The sequence below is a fragment of the Talpa occidentalis genome, unplaced genomic scaffold (genome assembly GCF_014898055.3).
Source record: "Talpa occidentalis isolate TD23 unplaced genomic scaffold, MPIMG_talOcc4v2.1 talOcc4.8, whole genome shotgun sequence".
NCBI lineage: Eukaryota > Metazoa > Chordata > Mammalia > Eulipotyphla > Talpidae > Talpa > Talpa occidentalis.
The window spans coordinates 41,883,671-41,908,250 of NW_023605194.1; the positions used below are offsets into that span (position 1 = coordinate 41,883,671).

The window sequence follows — 24,580 nt, forward strand, 5'->3', positions numbered from 1 at the left end:
GGGAGCCCCGGCTCAATGCTCCCGCGGAAGCACAGCAGGACCACGCCGGGAGTTCCGCGGCCGAGTGATTATCAACGTTTACCTCAAGTCTTCCGCAGGCCTGAGGTCCAGACCCGGGTCTGGCTAGCGGCAAGGCCAGACATTGGCGAAGATTGACTGCTTTTGACAGTTCCCACACTGGGAGGGGCGGCCGAGGAGAGGTGCAGTAACTGAGACGTGCTGGAAAGGCCCTACAACGGTAAGCGGAAGTGGCTTCATTTTGTCAGGTGGGAGGGAGCATAATCTAAGAGCACTAGACTCCAAATGTGACCGTTACTGTACGTTCGTTTTTTCTTTCATTGCTCTGGTTTTCTCATCTGTACAGTGAGGACGTGAGTGATTTCAAAGTCCCTTTCAATTCTGACACTAAAGTCTTCAAATAAGGTGTGTCTAGCATTACGGCCTGGGTGGTAGAATTGTCTGGTCCTCTGGGTTGAAAGGCGACATAATGATGTGGACAGACCATGGTGAGTTAAGAGGCTGGATAGAAGATGCAGATTCCTCTGGACCTTGTTTTATTATTCCATCAGAAATCTGAGTGCAGTGCCTTCCTTTAGCAAGCCTCATCTGGCAATAGTAAGCTAGTACTCTACCGTCTAAAGAGATCTCTATCCCTGTTAGTATACTCACGTTACATCACCCGAGACATGAAAAGGGGCCAAATTTAGGATACATACTTGTAGATGGAGAACTATGGGCATATTATTGAATATTTGTGGGTGAGATAATAGGACATGAGTGCCTTGTAATTCTCTTTGTGCCTCGCAATGTACATAAAAGGGAGAGACTTAAATTCTGTAGAGTAAGGAAGATTGCTCTTGAGTATTTAAATAATAAAAATTTAAACTGGGGAAGGATTTTAGAATGAGAGAGTAAATTTCTTATTCTAGAATTAAGGAAAAAACCCCAGAAAGAGAAACTGAAGCATCCAAAGTGACACATCTGATTGGTGGTAGAATTGGAACTTTTGGTATATTTGAACAGATGTTGCAGTTTCTGAAAGTGTGTTACACCACTGCTATTACAAGGGCAACCATTTTTTTATTTTACTCTCAAATACTTTGTAGTTAATTTTGGAATGTGTTATTGCACTGTATTATATCAAAAGTTCCTTCGGGGTCTCTCTCCCTGGTGGTGTGAAGGATTAAGTCTCAGCACTATTAACCATCGCCAGCCACTGCAGCACGAGTTCGAGCCCCAGCCAGGGAGGTGACCCACATGGCACAGCAGACTGCTTCTGTCTTGGGCTGCTCCCCTCAGCAGTGTGTTTCAGTCAGTCCACCTGTTCTGCACCCCACTCTGGCTCTGGTGAATCCTCTCACACCAACATCCTCCCCACCTCTGGCCTACAACCCCAGCTCTTGTATGCATAAAAAATAAATCTCTAAAAAAAAAGTTCCTTCAACAACTTTAAGTATAAAGAGCATGATTTGAAGTATAAAAATGCCATTAGAAGAGTATTGAGTATTAAACATTACTATAGTTGATACAAGGTCAAGGGAAAAACCATGATAGTATGTAGATAATTAAACTTTGAAAAACAATATTACCAAGAATGATTCAGGGAATGAATATTCTACATTATTCTATATGATTTATATTATTGAAACTTTAAATGTATTTTTTCAAGAATGGAGAAAAATATGAAGCTTGCTACAGTGGAAGAAACTGTGGAATACCAACTGTTTCTGATACCAGATGAACCAAGAAACCCAGAAAAACATGAAAAGATTCTTCAGATGTATATTGAGAGAATAATGACCCAGTTTGCACCTATGCTGGCCCCCTATATTTGGCAGAATCAGCCTTTCAACCTCAAATATAAACCTGGGAAAGGTAAACTCTTTTAGTTATTTTTTTTTTCTTAAGATTTATTTTTTATTTATACAAGAATGGGGGACAGGCCAGATGTGCGGGAGGGTGAGACGATTCACCAGAGACAGAGTGGGGAACAGAATAGGCAGACTGATGAAATACACTGCTGAGGGGAGCAGTGGGCGAGACAGGAGAGGTCTGCTCGCCATGTGGGTTGCTCCAAGGCCAGCGGGGATCGAACCGGCACTGCAGAAGTTGTGGATAGCATCACAACACTGGGCTCAACCGCCTGCACCACCAGGGAGGCCCCTCTTTTAGTTATTTTTCACTTGATATGTATGACCTTTAATGTCATTCTAACAGCAGTGGTGTACATTAGTCCATAGATAATTTATGTTGCCTGGTTTATGTCTTGAACTTTTAAATTTTTTTTTTAAAGATTTATTTATTTATTTATTTATATAAGCACAGGGTACAGTCAGAAGTGCGGGAGGGTGAGAGAATTCTCCAGAGCCAGAGCGAGGAGCAGAACAGACAGACTGACGAAATACACTGCTGAGGGGAGCGGCGGCAGGAGAGGTCTGCGCGCCACATGGGACCCTCACCTGGTGGCCAGCAATCGAACCGGTGCTGCAGAGGCCGCGGGCAGCTTTGCAACCCAGCGCTCAACCGCTGCGCCACCGGGGAGGCCCTGTCTTGAACTTTTTAGATTAGTGATGCTTGCCTGTATTCAGTTAAGCCCTTAACTTAAAAAAAAAATTAATTCATATTGATGACAATTTTCTAATCGTCATTACCTAGGAAATAACATATACTCATTGTTATTAAGCCATGGCTATTCTTTTTTTAAGATTTATTTATTTATGCATACAAGAGCTGGGGTTCAGGCCAGAGATGCAGGGGGTGAGAGGATTCACCAGAGACAGAGCAGGGAACAGAACAGGCAGATTGATCGAAGTACACTGCTGAGAGGAGCAGCGGACGAGCGGACGAGCCAGGAGAGGTCTGCTTTGCCATGTGGATTTCTCCCTGGCCGGTCAGGGATCGAACCCGTGCTGCACAGGCTGTGCATGAGTGCTTCACAGAGCGGTGCTTAACCCCTTGCACCACCAGGGAGGCCAAAGCATGGCTATTCTTTTGAAATTTAATTTCTTCACTATGCCATAAAGTATCTGGGTACCTATACTAAACAGGTTGAGGCATCTGGCTTCCTTAGTCATAGTTCCTTTTGCTATTACTGTTTCCTCACTCTTGATTATATGTTGGATAGGCTGCCCGTTTCACATAGTTGTTTTGGTAAGTATCCAAAAGTGGTCTGCCTAACTTATAAAGAGGAACAATTGGACTCTATCACCATTATTTGCCACTCAGAAGCATTTTGAAGTTCCTTCCCTGCTTCTCTGTGTTGTCAGTGCTTGGTATATGATGTCCAACCAAATACGGCACTGTGTTCTGACATCTCTTATAGCTTAATAAAATGAATCATGGCTAGGTAACCAAGGCTTTATTCATGCATTGAGGTCTTGTTGCAGATAAGGAGCCTGGCATCTTGTCATACCATCCATCTGGTTCTCAATTTAGTGTTTATCTCTTATATTTTAGCTTGCAGTTGCCGGATGTCTTCCCAACTGTTAGTTTTATTGAATGCTTGTTCACTGAAACACATGTGATTTTTTTTGGCAAGAACACTGTCACATTAGCACAGCACATCCAAAATCAACTCCTTATTTTTTTCTAGAAAATTATTTTTTACCTAGTTTTTTCTTCATCTTGCTTTATGGCATTGCTATCCACCTAATTAGCCTAGCTGGTTAGTAAGTCAAAATCATACTCAACTTCTCCCTTCACCATATTTAGTTAGGTGCTAAATCCTAGTGTGATTACTCCTAATATATAACCCTTTCCTTACATCTGTTTGACTACAGTCTAAGCTCTCTTCATCTGAAAAAATACAACAAGCTCCTAAACTCTGTTTCCAGTGTCTGCTTTTCTTGACACTGTTGCCAGTTACCTTTGTAAACACAAATTTGATCATGTCAGTTCCCTGCCTAGTATCTTTAAACATTTCCTGGTTGCTTCCGGATGAAGTTCAGATTGAAGTTTAACATATAAGGCAAAAAAAGAGACACGAATTGGAGATTTTCTAGTTGAAGGAACTTGGAAGATCTGGGGGTAGAGAGAGGAGTTGGGTGAGTTCTTTTTCCCACCTGTTTTTTGCATTTGAGATACTTGAGTGCATTTGTTTGCTTTTCATTTTATAAATGTGGTATATTACATTGATTAATGTTTGTGTGTTGAAACTGTCCTTGCATTCTAGGAATAATCCCCATTCTAGAGATAACCCTTTTAATGTGCTGTTGAATTCCATTTGCTAGTATTTTATTGAGGATTTCTGCATCAGTGTTCATCAGGGATTTGGTCTATAGTTTTCTTGTTTGTTTTGGCTTTGGTATTAGGATAATGCTGACCTCATTAAATGAATTTGGGAGTGTTACCTTCAAATTTTTTGTAAGCATTTGAGGCATATTGTTGCTAATGTTTGATAGAATTCTCTAATGACATCATCTGGACATTTGTTTGTTGGGAAGTTCTTGATTACTGGATTTAATTTTCTTTTTAGTTAATGGTTTATTCAGATTTTTTTTTTCACGATCCGCTCTTGATTGGTTTTGTGTTTCTAGTAATTTACTCATTTCTTCTAGGTTATCCAATTTGTTGTATGATTGTTTATAGTATTCTGCTAGAGTACTTTTTATTTCTGTAGTATAATTTGTAATATCCCCTCTTTCATTTCTGATTATTTGAGTCTTCTCTTTTTTCTTAGTTAATTGAAATATTTTTTCAATTGTGTTGGTCAATTGTGTTGGTTCTTCTTTTTCTAGTTCCATGCGTTTTAGTTTTAGTCTTATTTTTGTTCTTACCTGTCTCAAGATATCTTTTAAGTCCCTTGTTATTTATCTTTGACCCATTGGTTGTTTAAGAGTATCTGGTTTAATTTCCCCATATTTTTGGACAATGTTTGCACTTGAAAATTACTCCCAGAATGCTCAATTGTCTGTCATTCCAGTGTGCCTTTACACATTTTTCTTTTTTTCTATTTTTCTTTCTATTTCTTTTTCAGAAGCCTACTCCTCATCATTACTCTGCATCAGTGTAGTTCCAATATCATATCCTTTATGATCACATAGCCTTGAGTGTCTACCTCTGTTCATCATCTTGCTTTAAGATGGCTTGGTTGTCTATCTCTTGTTCTCTAGAACTTCAAGAAGAGTAGGTTTCTTGTATCTTTTTCAAGATTGCAACCTCAGTTCCTAGTATAGTGATTAGAGCATAGCCAGTGAATGTTTGTTTAACTAAATGATAACTTATATTTTTATTTCCACTGACAAATTTATTTTGTTTTTCTCTTGTTTTTAGGAGATGTTCCTGCTCATATGTTTGGCATTACAAAGTTTGGAGATAACATTGAGGATGAATGGTTTATTGTTTATATAGTAATGCAAATTACAAAGGAATTTCCGGAGTTAGTAGCAAGGTATTATAGTTTTTTAATAATTCTAAAACAATTCTGTTGAAACTGCCTACATTTTTTATTGATTTAGTATATTTTTTCCTGTAGTCTAGTGGAAATTGTACAAATTTGGGACACACATTTTATTTAATTAATTTATTTAAACAATAATGATAGTAACTTTTATTTTTTAAATTTTTTGTTTATATTAATTTTTTTATTTTTTTACATCATTGTTCATTTTTAAACAATATTTACTTCCCCCCACCCCCTCAGGTATAGTCCCCATAGAGTTTCCTTCACCAATGCACCCGTGCACCATCACCTCAGTCCCCTGTGTTCCTCCCTCCCTCCCTCCCTCTGATCCCTCTCCCTCCTCCTCCCCTGCAGTAGGGACATAGATTTTAAAAGTGACTTCTGTGCCTAATTGTGACTTCCTTTTCTTGAGGAAGATTTGAAGTGTCATTAGAGAGTTCAGCTTCTGAAATATTTCAAGCAAAACCTGCTTAATTTAGGTTTTTAAATTCTCATTATAAGAGAACAAATATTCATGACAAGCAAAATACAAATAATACAAAAGGATATACTGCTCTGACTTCCTAGAAATAGTCACCATTATATGTCTTGTGGATCTTAAAAAATGTTTATTTTGCATAACCCATGTGAAAAAGACCAGAGACAAAAGTATTGGCAAGGATATGGAGAAAAAAGAACCCTCATTCACTATCAGTGGGACTGTACACTCTTTCATCTCCTATAGAAACAGTACAGATGTTTCTAAAAATAGATGTACCATATGATCCAGGAAATCCACTGCTAGGTGTCTTCCCAAAGAATGCAAAAAAAACACTAATTTGAAGGTATGTATGCACTCTTATGTTCGTTGCAGGGATATTTACAATAGTCAAGTTATGGAAACAACCTAAATGCCATAAGGTAAATGAATGGAATTGGAAATGGTATCAACATACAATGAAATACTACTCAGCTATTAAAAAAAAAAGATAAACTCTTGCCATTTGTCACAATGTAGATGGAAGTAGAAATAAGTTAGAAGGGGAAAGACAATTAGTGCATGGTTTCACTTATGTGTGAATAGAGACACACAAAGGGTCAGATAAAATAACCAATAACAAACCCTGTCAATAGAAATTTGTCAATAGAATTGAAGCTACCAGAGAGGAGGGAGGAGAAGGGAAAGCAAAGTGGGTAGGGAGCACAATGAACTGTGGTAGAGGTCTATGGCTGCCTTGGTGGTATGTGTGATGTGGTAACATACTTCTGAAGGATGTGATCCTATACCTCTAAATCATAATACAGTGTTGTAAACCAGTGTTACCTCAATTAAAAAAAATCTGTTCATGCATACATATACATATATTCTGTATTTCACAGATTTCATTACTATCTTCTCTGTATTAGGTTATAGCTATCATATGGTATAATCATATACAGAAGAAATTTAAAGAGAAAGTTCTTAGAAAGGAAAGTAGATAGTTGCATTCTTACTCAGCTTTTTAAAACAGTAACTAAGTTCTCTGTAATTACCCAGTTATAGCATCAGAGGGCATCTCATCCACTTAACCACATTGACCTGATTTTCCTATTCAGCCCCCATTTCTCTTTTTTTACCCATCAGCTTCTTCTCCTACAGAACAAAAAGAAAAACAATAACTTTGAAAGAATATTATTATATTGAAATTCAAATATATATAAAAATATACGTAAAACGAACTGTACCCATCACCCATTTTCAAATATTAACTCATAGTCATCCTTATTTTATCTATACCCTTACCCTGTTCTCTGTCCACATAGCAAGATTATTTTATTTAAGCAAATCTCCATTATTGTGACATTTGATCTTAGGAAGTAAACCTAAGGATAAGAACTATTATTTTAAACACTACTGTTACCATATCTAAAAATAATTAGCAATCTTTTCCTAATAATTGATAGAATTTTAAACAAGGAAACACAAAGATACTAGTTTCTGTCTTTATAAGGATAATTAGGGGGTAAAACCTTTTGTGTGTGGATTTTGATATTTTTATAATGACAGTTAATACCTACAAACAAGGCCTATGAAGCTCTTTAAATAATAGGCAACTACTCTCTTATTAGTTTTTAAAATAACCATTAGAAAAAGAAAGAAGCTTGTTCTCTGTCTCTGCCAGATTAATCTTTCTAAGGTAGGGCTTACTACTCCACAGTCTTTCATTCTTTTTGTCTATAAAACTAAGCTTTTTCTCATTGATTCTGCCAATATTTAAAGCTCTTCACAACTGTTTTTTTAAATCTTGTTCTTTACTGGTTGTTGTCCTCCAAATATCAATCTTAAGTTGCCACCTCGGTGGTTTTTCCTTGTACTGTTCCCTCTTCCAAGAATATCACTGCTTTCTACACATTAAAAGTGTATGAAATATACACCAAGAACAATGTATAAAATATACTATTTGTGTGACAAGAGGGAAAAATAAGTGTTTATATGCTCATTAGCTAAATTAGACATGCATTCTAGAAGGATAAGCAAGAAATAATGATAGAGTGGAAGGAGTTGGACATATAGGGATGAAAGTGGGAAGGAGACTTTTTCATTGTGCACTTTATGTGACCCAATTACCTATTCAGAAATTTGAATTTTAGAAAGAGATGTAAATAAGGGAAAACAATTATCCTTCAAGGCATAGCTAGCATCTACTCCATAAAGACTGTTCTAATCTTGGCTAGAGATTATGTTTTTTTCTTCTTTTAAAACTCGGTAGTACTTTGTATATTTTCTCATATTTTTGCTATTATTTATGTATTTACTCTCTTTCCTTCTTAATGGTTTCTTTCAGTACTTATTGGTATCATTTTGCTTTATTACAGATAGTACATACTCAGATATTTACTGAAGTAAAAAACAATGTATTACAGTAAATCCATTTTGATTGTTAGAAAATATGTTCTTTTAAATGCAAAATTGAAACTCCTTTTGTGTTAGGATTGAAGATAATGATGGGGAATTCTTGTTAATAGAAGCTGCTGACTTTCTCCCTAAATGGTTGGATCCTGATAATAGTGCCAATAGGGTAAGTATACCAAAATTTGGAAAGTTTACATACTTGAAATCAGGTCACAGCATTTTTCATCTGTACCTGAAGTTTGTCAGTACCTAGTATGAAAATTTGAATGTTATCATTTTGCAGGTATTTTTCCACCATGGGGAGTTGTTTATTATTCCTATACCTAGGAAAGCAGAAACAGTATCTTGGTTACCCACCACACCCTTAACAATCCCACAAGCATTGAATATAATCTCAACACACCCAGAAAAGATTTTGGCTTCAGAATCTATACGAGCTGTTGTGCATAGGCGTATCAGAGGGTAAGAAAAATGACACTTTCATTATTTATTGAGGAGCCTTTTGATTTAGGGCAACTCAAGTCTTTCATTGAATATAGAATTTCTTTTTCGTAGATTAATGCTAATTTTCATTGTCTTCATCCTGCTTGAAATTTACTAACAAAAAATTTACTAACAAATTAGACAACATTTTAAAATCAAGAAACAAATACATCTTTTAATTCAAAAATATTCTAATTCAATCCCAATATTTTCACATTTATTTATCTTGTCTATTGTAGGTAAGTATTACTTATATCCACAGATAAAAATTTTGAAACCTTTGAGAATGAAAATCTAAGGGAGCACAATGTACTCAGATTTACTATGTGGTTCTGGAGCACTATAGAAAATTCTTTGACTTTGGTAGGATGATTTAGGTTCTATTTAGAAGAGAAAGTCTTAGCTTTATAACATTGGTTCAGCCATTCAAATTTGACTGTTAAATGTTTAGCGCCATTGATCTTAACAATATTAAAAATGTCTTTTAGCTTTGTTTCAATATATTTGCTTGATTTTTTTAGAAGAATAAACTGATTTTATACTTGTCCCAAAATATAGTGGGGCTTTTCTTTTCCTTTTATAGAACCACCTTTTCTCTTCCCCTCATCTTTCCTAAATCTTTCATGTGTACAGAATCTTAAACTTAATCTTGTCACTCACTCTTTACATCTCACTCTTAAATGAACCAAGACAATGTTAAAGGGGAACTAAATGGTATAAGAATTCTATATATTTGAATATCATAAAATATAAGTATTTGTTATCTGTCGCAGATATCCAGAAAAAATCCAAGCCTCCCTTCATCGAGCACACTGCTTCCTTCCAGCTGGCATTGTAACTGTACTGAAGCAGCGCCCCAGATTAGTGGCTGCAGCAGTTCAGGCATTTTACCTACGTGATCCTATTGACCTGCGAGCCTGTCGTATTTTCAAGACATTCTTGCCTGAAACACGAATAATGGCATCGGTAAGATAGCTCTCTTGGTTAGTTTCTTTTGCTGAAAAAAGAGTTGAATATTATTTTATTTTTATTTTTTTTGAAGATTTATTCATTTATACAAGAACCGGGGTAAAGGCCAGATGCGCAGGAGGGTGAGAGGATTCACCAGAGACAGAGTGGGTAACAGAACAGGCAGACTGATGAAATACAGCAGCGGGAGAGACAGGAGAGGTCCACTCGCCATACGGGTTGCTCCAAGGGCGGCAGGGATTGAATCGGCACCGCAGAGGCTGCAGACATCTTTACAGCGCTGTGCTCAACCACCTGCGCCACCAGGGAGGCCCTGAATATTATTTTAATTGTTCACTGAAAAAGTTGCAAACATTCTGTTTTCTCCTAGCAAATTAATACACAATTTTTTCCTTCCATTCAGTGGAGAAATATTTCAAGAGATCTGATTCCCTGTTTTGTATCTCAGTGTTTCCTAGCCATAAGTGATCATATTTTCCTTATTCAAATAATTATTTCCTTCTTAACAAAAAACATATTATCTCTTCCTGAGAATTAACAATTATTCTTTATCTTCTATTCACCAAAATTGCCACATAATGTAACTAGTGATAAGAATCCCATTAGTGATAACTACATAGTAAGTAGACAGTGGAGGTAAATTTTGTGATATGTGAAATTATATTTCAATAAAGGTGTACCTAACAATATAAATAGTGAAAAGGTTAGATGTTCTTTGTATTGCATGTGAATATAAAGCTCATAAATGGAGTTGTTTATTACTATGAAATTATATTCAAAATTTTTATTTCAGGAATAGATTCATGTTTTTATGTCCCAATGTCTAGGTCACTTTCACAAAATGTCTGTATGCACAGTTGGTGCAACAAAGATTTGTGCCAGATCGGCGGAGTGGATACAGTCTTCCTCCTCCATCTCATCCCCAATACCGGGCTCATGAATTGGGCATGAAATTGGTAATGTTGAACCAGGAAGTTTTATTTTCTTCTTTTATGTAAAAGGATCCTTAATAGAAGAATGGCACAGCATCGAAAGTTTAGAAACGTACCCTACTCGTGGAAATGTAGTAAAGTGTGACTTTTCAAATAATAAGAAAAAAATGGATTATTCAACCAGAATGGTTGTGAGGCCTTCTGAAAAATTAAAGTTGATTCCCTCATGACTTTACCAAAATAAAACCCAGTTGGACCAAATATTTAAATGAAAAAAAGAAATCATAACATGTGAGAGAAATAGAGGAGAACTCATCTGGTTTGGAAAGGCCTTTCTAAGAATTACTTGAAACCACAAGCTATAGAAGAAAGATTAATACATTTGTTTATGTAAAAATTATGCATTTCTGTGTAGGAAAGAAACACTCTACAAATAAAGTCAAAGAATAGTAAACCTGGAGAAAGTATTATATTTGCAATCCTACTAGTAAAGAGCTAAATCCCTAATATTTTCCCACAGGTCAGTAAAATGAGAAAAATAGTACTAATCAATTAACAAACAATGTTTAGAAACCATGATCATATAACCCACAGAGAAAGAAATGCAATTGATTCTTAATTTAAACATGAAAAATAATGATCCTTGGTCATAGTTAAAGAAAGGCAATTTAAAACTACAAAATAGCATTTTTTTTTTTTACTATTTTATTGTCAAATATCAAAAAGTTTAATAAAAAAGTATACTAGATTTATGGAAATATGTAAAGAGACATTAGTAGTAACATAAATTGATTCAGTTATTACAGCAATTTGTCCGTCAATGTTTAAAATGCACAAACACCTCTCAGCATTTCCACTTCTAAACATTTTTCCTCTATGTGTTTCACATGCCATGTGAGGATCTTCATGACAACATAGGTCACTTTCACAAAATGTCTGTATGCACAGTTGGTAATTCTTCGAAAGGCCTTTACAACACAGTTTGTAGTAGCAAAACTACCTAAATGTTCATTAGTAGAGAAATAGATAATTTGTGATTTATTCATGAAGTGAGAGAGAGAAATTGGTATGTACACATGTGAAATATTCTCTAAGGTATATGGCTCATGAAAAAGCAAAGTGCCTAACAGTGTATGTGTATGCTGCCATTTAGTGACAAAAGGGATGAAGTAGCAGGGTATACATACACAGATACATATATGTCTTTTTGAGTGCATCGATTACCTCTGGAAGGATATACAGACTAATGCAAGTTTCCTCTAGGGTAATTAAAGAGTTTCCCTTGTTGAATTATTTTGTCATGTGCATTTATTATATTTCTTAATCGAACTCTAAAAATGAAGTGATTTCCTTTTCTTTACTGAGATCATCCTCAATTCACTTATAAGAAGAAATTTTTGATTTTGTAATCAGCAGGAAAATCTTTTTGAAGACTACAAGAATTTGCTTTTTATTGTTTGCTTTCCCTTTTTTATTTTTAGTAACCTATTGAAATTGAGAAACTTGTCAATAAAGTCAGATTTTTTTATAAAATTCAAATGTATTATAACTCTCTATAGACCCATGTATCCAATCATGTAGTTCTTGAGCTTGGTTAAGTAGAAAGAAAGTTAACTTAATAATAAAAATTCTATATATTCCATCTAGGCTCACGGATTTGAGATCTTATGCTCCAAATGTAGCCCACATTTTTCTGACTCCAAAAAATCCCTTATGACTACCTCTCCACTCTGGACTGGCTTCCTTGAAAGTCTGAAAAAAAATGATTATTTTAAGGTAGGATTTGCAATGCATTTTTGGTGTAAAAAAATGGTGTAATCCAGGGAGAATAATGCTAGTGTTTTAAAATCCTATGGTACATATTTAACGTATAACAAAATATTTGAAGCTAGAGTTAAAGAAGGGACCATTCCAGTTCAGTGGTAATGAGGGGATGTCTATGAATTGTTTTCAGTATTTTAGAAAATGTATAACGTTTCCATAAAGTGATGAAAGTTATTATTTGTATGATATGATGAACAACTTGCATAAATCTATGAAACAAACATGAAGACAACTAATAGAAAAATTAGCAGACATGGATTTTAAAAATTACAAAAAGACAGCTAGTAAATACCTCTTAAAATATTCACTTTAATAATAGTACAGATATGCATAATGAACACAATGATACTGTTTTTTACATATGTAAAAAAAGCATACGAATGATGTCCAGTACTGTTGAAAGTATAGTGAAATTAATACTCCTGTACATTACTGATAACATTGTAAATTGGTCGGGCCTTAATTGTAGGTAGTGTGTTCTAAGAGCTATAGAAAGGTTCAAATTCAGAAACTTCACTCTGAATAATCCCATGTGAAAGAAACATCCAAGAAGTAGAAAAGTCCATAAAAATAAGCTTCACACAGCAGCTATACAAGTTCACAGCCACCACAATCTCTGGCAATTTATGAAAATCAAATGTACAGTCTTAAAATAGAATGTGGACCCAAATGCCCAAAGGCACTTCCCTTTACCCCAATATGATTTGTAACAAAAATCAGTGTGAATGGGGTTGATAGTGCTAATGGAGTGGTGAACCCAAGCGATACCAGTGCTAAGAAAATATCAGAATTTGTACAATTATCAAAGTGGTCCTGCAAGAGCTTAACACCTAATGATATCTAAAGAAAATATGAAATTCCCTCAGCTCTCTGAAGGACAGTGTTATAGCAGTTAATCAAAAGAAAACCTACAGGCTCTCCTCTCCCACATTGTATTTAAGCAGTCTTCATTTTCTACAGTAGTAAATTTTTAGAAGTAGACTCAAAGCATCTTGGAGACCTTTATAGTCTTATAGTCTGAAAAAGTAGTTCCCATTCAAAAGCAGTTTATCTTAAGATGCTGTAAATAATACTGGTTTTTTAAAATCCACTTGAAATATGTGTTGTGCTCGGACAATTATAAATCAGAGATATACTGCAGGGGAAGAGGAGGAACAGGGATCAGAGGAAGAGGGGGCGGGAGGGAGGGAGAAGCGGAGGGGACTGAGATGATGGTGCACGGTTGCATTGGTGAAGGAAACTCTATGGGGACTACACCTGAGGGGGTGGGGGGAAGAAAATATTGTTTAAAAATGAAAAATGATGTAAAAATTTTAGAAAAAATTTAAAAAGATAAAAAATAAATAAAGTCAAGCCAGAAAGGAAAAAAAAAAAAGAGAAAAAAAAAAAGAAATATGAGTTGTGCTATAAAAAAGAAGTAAGGGCCTCCCCAGTGGCGCAGCAGTCGAGTGCTAGGTTGCGAAGCTGCCTGCAGCCTCTGCAGCGCCAGTTCAATCCCTGGCCACCGGGCGAGGGTCCCACATGGTGTGCAGGCCTCTCCTGCCGCCCGCTGTTCCCCTCGGCAGTGTACTTCGCCACTCTGCCTGTTCTACTCTCAGCTCTGTCTCTGGTGAATTCTCTCACCCTCCCGCACCTCTGACTATACCCAATGCTTGTATAAATAAATAAATAAATCTTAAAAAAAAAAAAAGGAAGTAAATGCTATTTAGCAAGGATTTATAATACATATATATATATGTATATATATATATAGTACAGCTGACCTTTGAAAAACACAAGAGATAGTGGTGCTGACCCCCTTTGCATGAAAATCCACATAAAATTTTGGCTTCCCCAAATCTTTACTAATAGCTTGGTGTTGACCGGAGCCTTCCCAGTAAAATAGTTAATATATGTTATATATATTATATATTGAATGTTTACAATACTTTAAGCTGGAGAAAAAAAATCACAAGTAGATCATCATAAAGGTTTTCATCCTCATCAACTTCACATTGAGTGGGCTAAGGAAGAGCAGAATTGAAGGAAATCTGTATTTAAACAAACGTTCAACATTTAAACCTGTGTTGTTCAAGTGTCAACTGTGTATTTTTTAAAGAAAGTAAAATAGTAAGAATGCCACCTACCATAAAAATGTATGTGAAAAGCAGAAAAGATAGTTAAGATTGGGATTATGTTTTTTTTTTTAATTTGTTTTATTTATACCATATTTTGTAAATTGATTACTGGCTAATCAATTATTTCTTAATAACTAATTACATAACAGAAAATGGTAGAAACATTTATAAGTTGGAAAGAAGTCTTTAATGGTGAAAAGGATTAAGAAGCACTATGTCTTGTCTACTCTCCTTATTTAAGGAAACTGAAGCCCAAACTAGTACATTCATGACAAAACAGGGACTCTGACTCAAGATTCATGATTCCTGAATAACATATCATACACTGCTTCCCTGAAAGTTTCTGGTGGGACAGTTGTTTTAATGATATCATATAAATAATGTTCTGATAAGCCATTGTTATTTTTTAGGGACTGATAGAAGGTTCTACTCAGTACCAGGAAAGGCTAGAAATGGCAAAGAACTACTTCCAAATCTCAGTAAATCAACCAGAAAGGTGAGTTTACTGCTACCAAAACATAGCAGCAGAGTGGTAACTTTCCAGAAGTTAAGGAGTTATTTACTCTTGAGGTAGTTGGAGAAGTTGGAGTTTGTATATTTAAATAGTCGGGGGCAAGGATCGTAACTACTGATGGGGCTGGGATGGGAGAGAGGAGGTATTGCTACAGAAGATTGCTGGCACTGGCAGTTATTATCATCATCCAGTGGGTAACATTTTTAGAGTATTACAAAGTGTCAGCCATTTTACTTGCTTAATCTCTCTTATATTCTTGTGAAATAAGTATAAGTGTGATTATTATTGTTCCCTATTTACAGTTGAGAAGCTGAGGCCAAGACCAATTAAGTAATTGTCAGTGGTCACGCAACTAATAAGTACCAGACAAAGGACTTGAACTCTAGCAGTCTGGTATTGATCCATCTCCTTAATTTCTTAGAGGAGTTTTGAATTTGTTTGGCTAGCTTGGGTGAATCTGAAACACAGGCTGAAGCAAACATTCAGTTTCTAAATCAAATTTAATTCTCAACTCCTGTAGATTATACTAGGGGAAGAAAGAAACAAACACAGGTTGGAAGGAAAGGTACCCTTTTAAAATTTAATGAAGTTGAGTTTCAGTTCTGGTAATGGTGGAATAGCATTGAACTAACTATGCCAATTATGATTATAAACCTTGGATAAAGTATTAAAAAATAGTTCTTTAAAGACTCTGGAGAACAACAAAAGAAGACAAAAATTGAGGGAATAGAACACTTGAAAGAAGAGAAACTACAGTGGGTGAGGCCCACATTTATCTTATCCCTGAGGACACATCCTACTCAGGATGCTGCAAGGGAAATAACTCAAGCAGAAACTCATATTGGGCTGAGGAATCAAAGGTCAAAATTCGAGTATTGGAGAAAATCAAATTTATATTTACAAAATTGAATTTAAGATACTATTAAATAACATGAAAGAAATAGCTTTGTATATGTTATTTCATGGTTGAAAAGTTCCCAAATTGCATGAGAATATTTTTGTTTAGTTGGTGGGTTTTTTGCTTTTGTCTTTGGTTTTTGAGTTAGATTAATATGATTTTAAACTCCCATCATTTTATCAAATATCCCAAACACCACTTAGTTGTATAATAAAATGGTTCTTAAAGACTTTGTGAAGCAAAGTTGATGCTTAGAGAACTCTAACCTCAACTGTCTGTGAGATGGTAATGACTTTGCAGCAGTCCTTCTCTTTCATGAGTGTCCAGAGGCACCTTTGTCCCATTCTCATGTTTTATGGTAATAATTGGTGGAAAAGAATACTTTCATAGGGTATCATTAAAAAAGAAATAAAACCTGAGAGAGTCAGGAAAGTAGAGAAGATTGCTGCAAAGTTAAAGGGATCAATGATGATTCTTATTTACCTATAGGGGGTCACTCCGCTCTTTGAAGTGTTACCTTACTGTCTTGCGTTAAAGAGAAATTAAGAAATTAGAGAGACTAATATGTAAGAATATTAGGACTCCTTCCATGAAATAAGATAGATTGGTGGTTGAGTTGTTGTTGTTTTTTTTTTTTTTTTTTGCAAAGAAGAACAGGGGTGTAGGCCAGAGGAGAGTGATGAGAGGATTCACCAGAGACAAAGTGGGGAGCAAAACAGGCAGATTGACTGAAATATACTATTAAGGGGAGCAGTGGGCCAGACAGGGGAGATCTGCTTTGCTACAGGTAGGTTAGCTCCCTAGTGGGTGATCAAACTAAGGCCAAAGCAGTGATAGTGATGAAACTTAACCTCTAGGGCACCAGGGAGTCCCCCTAGTTCTTTTTAAATAATAAATTTTGTGTATTGTTATGAAAGTAACAGTTATTATAACGTATAAAGAAAGATATAACAAGGAAAAAAGGTATACAAAAGAGTCAGCCACGATTGTCATTTTGATTTACTGCCTTCCAGGATATTTTTTTTACCATATCCAGTCTATTAATTGAATTTGTTCATACTGTGTAGGTATTCTGTATCCTGTCCGTAATTTTTACTCATTATGATCTTATATTTTCTCATGTTATTGAAGTCTTTAGAAGCATAATTTTAAATAGCTGCCCAATATTTCAGCAAATAGACACAACACAATTTTCTCAACATTTTTACTATTAGGGAAAAATTGCAAGTAGTTTAAGTGCCCAACATTTTAATTAGTATTGCAATGAGACTCCTATTTCCCTAGCCGGGATAATTTACTTTTTCTTTTTCCTTGTAATATTAATATAATATGGAATAGGGACAATTTCTTATAGTTAACATGATTTAGTGAGGTATGCAAATATTAAGTGAATGTAATTCTATTATAGAACTTGATTTTCTCCATTCTAATAATTCATAGTGTTCCATCAATGCATATAGCAAGTCACATCACCATCACAAAATTAACTCATCACAAAGGCTACTTCCTTCAACCCCTAGCCTCTGCCAACCACTTTTTACCGTTTCTATGAGTTTGATTTTTTTTTTTAGATTCCACATTTAAGTAATACCATGTAGTATTTTTCTTTCACTGTCTAGCTTATTTCATTCAGTGTAAATTAACTCATCACATAAATTATTTCTGTATATTTCCTCTTTCGTTTATAGTAGAAAGAGCAAAAATTATCAAAAATGGCTTCAAACATTTGCTCTGTCCAACTAAATGACCTTGCAAAGTTGTTAATCTTCACTGGTCTCTGGTTATCTCTTTATAAAATAGTATTATACCTCATAATAGTAATTTTAGTACTAGATAAGAAAATGTGTTTTTAAAAAGTACTAGCATAGCATAAAGCAGATTAATTTCAGTTCTTTCCTCTGGGTTTTTCTTTCCTATTATGTAAATATATACCAACAGTTTTACAGTGGTATTCTATGGAGCCTGAGGCATAGCCAAAGACAAAGGCAAACTAGGTGTTCTTTGGGCTTCCAGTCTCCATTTCAACCCAATGGATTTTTCTTTTTACCTTTTCAACTTTATTGAAATATAATAAGCAAAAAAAGTTGTAAGATAATTTAAAGTATACATCTTGAGGATTTGATACTCATTGTAAAAGGCTAATGATATGCATTTGGCTAATTAATAGATCCATCACCTCACATATTTATCTTTTTGTTTTCTTGATGCTAACATTTAAGTTATTCTCTCATAGTAGATCTCAATTATATAAAACAGTGTGATCAATTATAATCACATTTCATGTTATATACTCTCCATGTTTTATATTAGATCCTTAGATTGCATTTGTCTTATAGCTGAAAGTTTGTACCCTTTTACTAAACTCTCCCTACTTCCTTCAACCCCTAGCCTCTACCAACCACTTTTTACTGTTTCTATGAGTTTGATTTTTTTTTTTAGATTCCACATTTTAGTAATTCCATGTAGTATTTTTCTTTCACTGTCTAGCTTATTTCATTCAGTGTAAAGACCTCAAGATTCATGTTTCACAAATGGCAAGATTTCCTTCTTCTCATGACTGATAATATTCTATTATGCATATATATATATATATACTTATGCACATAACATCTTTATGCATCCATTGGTGGATACATAGGTATTTTCCCCCCAAATCTTAGCTATTATGAATTACACTTCCATGAACACATGAGTGCAAATATCACTTTGATAACCTGTTTTCATTTCCTTTGGGTATATATCCAGCAGTGGAGTTGCCAATTTTTTGAGAAACCTCCATGCTGTTTTTCATATTGGCTATACCAATTTACATTCCCATTGGTAGTATACAAGGGTTTCCTTCTCTACAGATCCTCATCAACACTTGTTTCCTTCTCTACATATCCTCATCAACACTTGTTTTCTTTTATCTTTTTAACTATAACCATTCTTTGTTATTGTATTTCATCATTTTGATACATATTTCACTAATGATTAGTGATGTTGGGCATTTTTCTTGTACCTATTAGCCACTTCTTTGTCGTCTTTGCCCATTTTTTAATCATACTATTTTTTAATATTGAATTGTATGAGCACTTTATGTATTTTGATATTAACCCCTAATTGGATATATAGTTTGCAAATGTCTTCTCCCATTCTATAGAGTGCCTTTTCATTTTGTTGATGATTTTCTTTGCTATACAAAATTAGTTTTTCTTTGAGTTCTTTTACATCTTAGAGTTCCTGGTGGAATTTTATTTGAGGAAAAGGAGTCTATATCCTAAAACAAAGTTTTGAAAAAAAATTAGACTAGGTAATTACTTCCAATTTAAAAATATTATTTTTGGAGGTGATTATTATTCTGAGCACTCTTAAAAGAAGCTGTCTTTTATTTTTTATAGTGCTGTTGTAATGAGTCCAGGTGAAGAAATCTTAACCTTATTACAGAAAATGCCATTTGAAATAGAAGAGCTTAAGAAGGAAGCAGCTAATCTTCCTGCAGAAGATGGTAAGTGGTGATCCAGCATAGAGCAGAAGAGTTAGAAAGAATTAGAGCGTTCCACTAAATGTCACAGGGTACTTACCTGAGAGTACCTGTCATATGAGTCGGTATGCTTTCTTCTTTTTCAGATGATAAGTGGTTAGATATTTCACCAGATCAGCTGGACCAACTTCTTCAGGAAGCTGCAGGCAAAAAAGATGCAGAGCCCATTTCCAAGGGGGAGGAGCAGAACTATGACTTAACTCAAGTGTCAGAGAGCATGAAAGCTTTCATATCAAAAGTCTCAACCCACAAAGGAGCAGAGCTGCCTCGGTAATTTATGTTAAAGTATAAATATCTGAATTATTACCACCCATATGTTGACATCATCCAATCATTGCCAGTTTCACCTTCACGTTTTCTTACTATTTTAAGTAAATGATTTGTACTGCTTTGTTTCCCTCTTCTGGTGCCTGATGCCATGATAACCTATTATCTGGAGTCAGATTGCTAGTAGCTGATTTCCTTTGTTATCCTTAAAATGATCCAGAGAGCTCACTCTACAGATCTAAAAGTCAGCATCTTAGGACTGTCAGGGAAACCGTGTATTTTTGTCTTTTAAACTTTTACTCTGAGCTTTATGAACTCTTAACATCTGGCTCTTATCAAGCTCAGACTTCTGATATCCTGTCCCACAAGCAGATTGGAAGCTTCATACTCAAAAAAGGGAGATAAGAGTTTGTCAGAGGAAGAAATAATAATAGGAGAGATAGGAAGTTACATTTGACAATAGGGAAAAAGTGTAGGTGAGATTGTTACTTGCACAGCAAATATATCTTTATTAGTGTGGCTATTCTTGAACCTCATGAGAAGATTAAAATTTATCATTTACATTCTCTCTTAAAGAATGCAGGGATAAGGGAAGGTATATTATACTTATTTTTAAAATTTTTCTTCTTAATCAGACTTTATTAAATTAATTCAGATAACTTCTTTTGTTAAATCTAGATATATCTGTGGGAGGTAGAAGGTGGCTCAGTCCCTAAATCAGCATCAGTTAAACATGTATAAACAAAGTACAGCTTTTATTTTATTTCATAAGTCCTATTTCTGTTGCCCTGCAAGACCAGTAATTATAAGGATTTTTAAAATTTAAATTTCATTTCCTTGCTCTACCTCATCTGAGATATTGTTTCTGGTGGTGTTCCTAAGAATGGTACCACTTTAGAGAAATTTTCAAAAAGTTATGTTCTGGAGAAATTGACCTTTTTCCTTTAACTTTGCAGAGAACCCTCTGAGGCTCCAATCACTTTTGATGCAGATTCTTTTCTTAATTATTTTGATAAGGTTTTAGGTAAGTTATGGTATGCTGTTTATTTTCATTTTGAAACTAAGTGGTATGGCTGTTGGTAGAGCATTGGAACACTAATTCTTTTGATGGTCAAAATATTTGCTTTTTCCTTCCATATGATCCAGCAGTTCCACTCCTAGGTATTTACCCAAATGACACAGAAACATTATTCCAAAGGGTACCTGCACCCCTATGTTTATAACAGCACTGTTTACAATAGCTAAGCTATGGAAACAACCGAAATGCCCAAAAATAGATGACTGGATCAAGAAGATGTGGTACATATACACAATGGAATATTACTCAGCATTCAAAAAAGATAAACACATGCAGTTTGCAGCAATATGGATGGAGCTAAAAGGGATCATGCTCAGTGAAATAAGTCAGAAAAAAAAAAGAAAAATACCGATGGTCTCATAGCAGGAATTTAGAAAACCTAAATTGATTTTCACTATGACTTACTGCCCTGTTAAATGATTTTGCAGAGGATGCCTAGTTCATTGCCTGACACACTATCCGCTCATTAATTTTTCTGTTGATTGAGTGAATGCTCTGTGTTAAAGTTAATTTTATCTTGGCCACCATATTTTATTGCTTTTTTTTCTCTTTTAGACTTATTGCACTTATGCCCTAATAATAAGAAAAACAAATAGCCATTAAAAAATCAACAAAGTATATAAATAAGCAGTACCTTGGAAAACTATAAATAAATATTTGAAAATACTTAATTGTTTTTAGTATGCAGGTAAATGCAACGTAAAAATAAGAACTTATTTTTTTGCCCATCATGTTGGCAAAAATTTAAAAAATTGATAATAACCAGTTTTCTTAATGGTTGGAGAAATGAGTGCTGTCAAAATGTGGGGGAAGAAGTGTAAGTTGTCTTTTCACAGAGCATTTTGGACTAGAATGTTCATTACCTTTGAATTAGCAATCTCACTTCCAGGAATTTACTATATGAAATGGTATATTTGCTAAGGTAATGATTACAGTATTGTAGTAGCAAGAAATGGAATATCCTAAATGCCCACCAAGAGGGATACGGTTAAATAAATCATAGCACATTTAGTAACGAATGAGGTCCTTCTATTTGTTTTGGCAGAAAAGGACCTTCAAGACATGATTAAGTGGAAAAGCAACCATAGTTCTCTCTCTCTCTCTCTCTCTCTATATATATATATATATATGTATATATGTGTGTGTGTGTTTTTAAAAAAGTGTGCTTTTTAAATATAAGTTTTATAAATTTTTATATAAAATATATACAAATTTTAATAGTTTTTTATATATATAGCTATATTGATATAAATTTGATATATACCAAACTGTTAAAATGTTTAACTCTGGGAAGAGAGATGTGAGACAACGTATCTGTGACTTAAAATGTTTCCATCAAAATGTATTCATGTATTATGTAGTTTTTTAATGAAAACATTTTAATTGATTCACATAAAAAAAAAAGCTGAATCTTTCAGCACAGCCTGTGTACTTTTCTGCAAATATCTACCGGCAGTACCATTTTTGGAAGGAATTTGTGAAGTAGTGTGCCTATGTATATTGGTCCTTTTCTGTGGGTAATATTTTAATACTCTTGAACAGTATATTTACTTAAAATTACCAATTAGCTCTTTCTTTTTGGGGATCTGTGTAGGGCCAAGTTCTCATGAGTCTGACTCTGATGATCTGGAGGAGGAAGACTTTGAATGTTTAGATAGTGATGATGACTTAGATCTTGAAACTCAGGATGCCGGGGAAGGAGCATCTATAAAAGGAACTCTTGATAGTCTTAAGTCATACATGGCCCAGATGGACCAGGAACTGGCACATACCAGCATCGGCAAAAGTTTCACCACACAGAAACAAATGGTATGTGTGTATTTAACTTATTTTCCTTTCTAATAATAATAATTTCCTCTATAATAATAAAGGATAGCAAACCCTATCTCTAATCTTTATTTTTTTATTTTGTGATAAATTTGATTTTTTGAGTTAAAATAAGTATTTTTTCCTAATTTTGGTAGGGTAAAGATTATTAACTTTATTTTTCTAAATGTAAACTTAATTACATTACTTATTCTATGTTATCTATCAGGATTTAAAATTAAAAAATCATGTCATGTGTTCAAATTTATATGTGGTTGCATTCCACTAATAATAACTTGATTCTAAAAAATGAGAAAGGGGGCCTCCCTGGTGGCATAGGGGTTAAGGCTTAGTGCTATCACTGCAATGTCCTGGGTTCAATCCCTGGCCATGGAGCTAACCCACATATGGTGCAGCAGACCTCTCCTGTCTCACCCACTGCTCCCCTTAGCAGTATATTTCAGTAAATCTGCCTGCTCTGCTCCCCACTCTGCATCTGGTGAATTCTCTCATCCCCCGTGCCTCTGGCCTATACCCCAGTTTGTCTACACAAATAGTAAAGTATTTTTAAAAAATGAGAAAGGATCCTAAATATCCAAATAATTCTCAAGTCTTAATAGTGTTTTGTATGTTTTCCTAACTTAGAGCCAAATTTAAAATTCATCTTCCACACATGCTTTTTCACTTACTTTTTATACCAGCACTGTCTAACACTGGATAGACATTGAAGAGAATGGACCCTGGAGTCTCATGGATTAGGGTTTGCAGTCTAGTTCAGCTGTCCACTGTGAATGTACTCATTAATCAATAACCTCATGTCATCTTATTAACATGAGAACCAAATGAGATAACACTAAAACCCATAATGGGCCTTTAATTTTTGTTATTCCCTTTGTTTTAATCATCTAAACCACATTTAAAACTATAAGCACTACTACTGTTGCCAAAACCAAATAGCAGTGTTTCTTAAAATTTAATGTAAATATGTACCACTTAAAGATATTGTTAAATAACAGATTCTGGGTATGTGTAGAATTGTTCAAATACAGATTCTAGGGTGAAGCCTGAGATTTTACCTTTTTAACAAGCACCCCAGGGGAAGTACATGCCTCTGGTCAGTGAGTAGCAAAGATACAAAGATTTGTACATAAAGTTGCAATTTTTTTTTGATCCTTTCCTCATTGTGAAATCAGCAACACAAGTGATTTGGAGTCTTTGTTTTGGGATACTACAAAGCCTTAGGTTTTTACTTTGCATTTTCATTGAGGGGAGAATACAGGTACTTTCATTTAGAAGAAAATTTAGATTCTTTTTTTAATGTTCATTTTTTGTTTTCTTTTTATTATGTGCTATTTTATGTGTTTATTTTAAAATTTAGTCATACCATAAATGTATCATTTAACTTGTAGAAACTTTCCCTAGAACAAAGTGTTAATAATCTCTGAAACATTTTAATGTATATCAAATTACATAAACTATTAAATTCCATTTTTACTTTTCTGTCATAAAGGATAAGAATTTTTTTTTACTTGGGAATTCCATTTTATGATGTTGGCTTTCTATTATAATTACCATCCAACCTAATGGCATATTATCCCATGATTCTTTATTCCCTCTTTGATTAAGGAACCTGTATCCCAGACCAATTCAGATGAGGAAGATTCTGGTGCAGAAGGATCTGTTATGTCACCAGTGGATGTAGATTTAAACTTGGTTTCAAATATATTGGAATCCTATAATTCCCAAGCTGGACTGGCAGGACCTGCTTCCAACCTTTTACAAAGCATGGGAGTGCAGCTGCCTGACAACATTCATCACAGACCTACAAGTAAGCCAACGAAAGATTAATGAGCATACCTAGGCTCATTTTTTCTTCCTCAATAAATATTGAATCTG

The 24,580-nt window shown here is 34.7% G+C and overlaps 1 protein-coding gene and 1 pseudogene across 5 annotated transcripts; both read left to right on the forward strand.

The window, feature by feature from the left end:
- ECD (ecdysoneless cell cycle regulator) lies at nt 1-24,580 on the forward strand. Of its 5 annotated transcripts, none has more exons than XM_054690549.1 (14): nt 1-238; nt 1,670-1,875; nt 5,272-5,389; nt 8,352-8,439; nt 8,557-8,735; nt 9,530-9,722; nt 10,553-10,681; nt 12,305-12,433; nt 15,009-15,094; nt 19,391-19,497; nt 19,620-19,803; nt 20,757-20,824; nt 22,473-22,687; nt 24,311-24,580. In XM_054690549.1, exons 2-14 carry the CDS (start codon nt 1,671-1,673, stop codon nt 24,530-24,532), a joined length of 1,923 nt encoding a protein of 640 aa, XP_054546524.1. In that variant the 5' UTR covers nt 1-238; nt 1,670; the 3' UTR covers nt 24,533-24,580. The 5 variants fall into 5 exon arrangements, with proteins under 5 accessions (XP_054546524.1, XP_054546526.1, XP_037353077.1 ...); XM_037497180.2 differs by lacking the exon at nt 1-238 and adding an exon at nt 272-506; XM_054690548.1 differs by lacking the exon at nt 1-238 and adding an exon at nt 272-423.
- LOC119234065 (ubiquitin-conjugating enzyme E2 variant 1-like) lies at nt 12,865-13,640 on the forward strand (annotated as a pseudogene).

Excerpts from the sequence above, each read along its gene's own strand:
- ECD (XM_054690549.1), top strand. The coding sequence starts at position 1,671 with ATGGAGAAAAATATGAAGCTTGCTACAGTGGAAGAAACTGTGGAATAC. Across the intron at positions 5,390-8,351 it reads TTTCCGGAGTTAGTAGCAAG|GATTGAAGATAATGATGGGG; the intron begins GTATTATAGTTT and ends CTTTTGTGTTAG. Across the intron at positions 8,440-8,556 it reads CTGATAATAGTGCCAATAGG|GTATTTTTCCACCATGGGGA; the intron begins GTAAGTATACCA and ends ATCATTTTGCAG.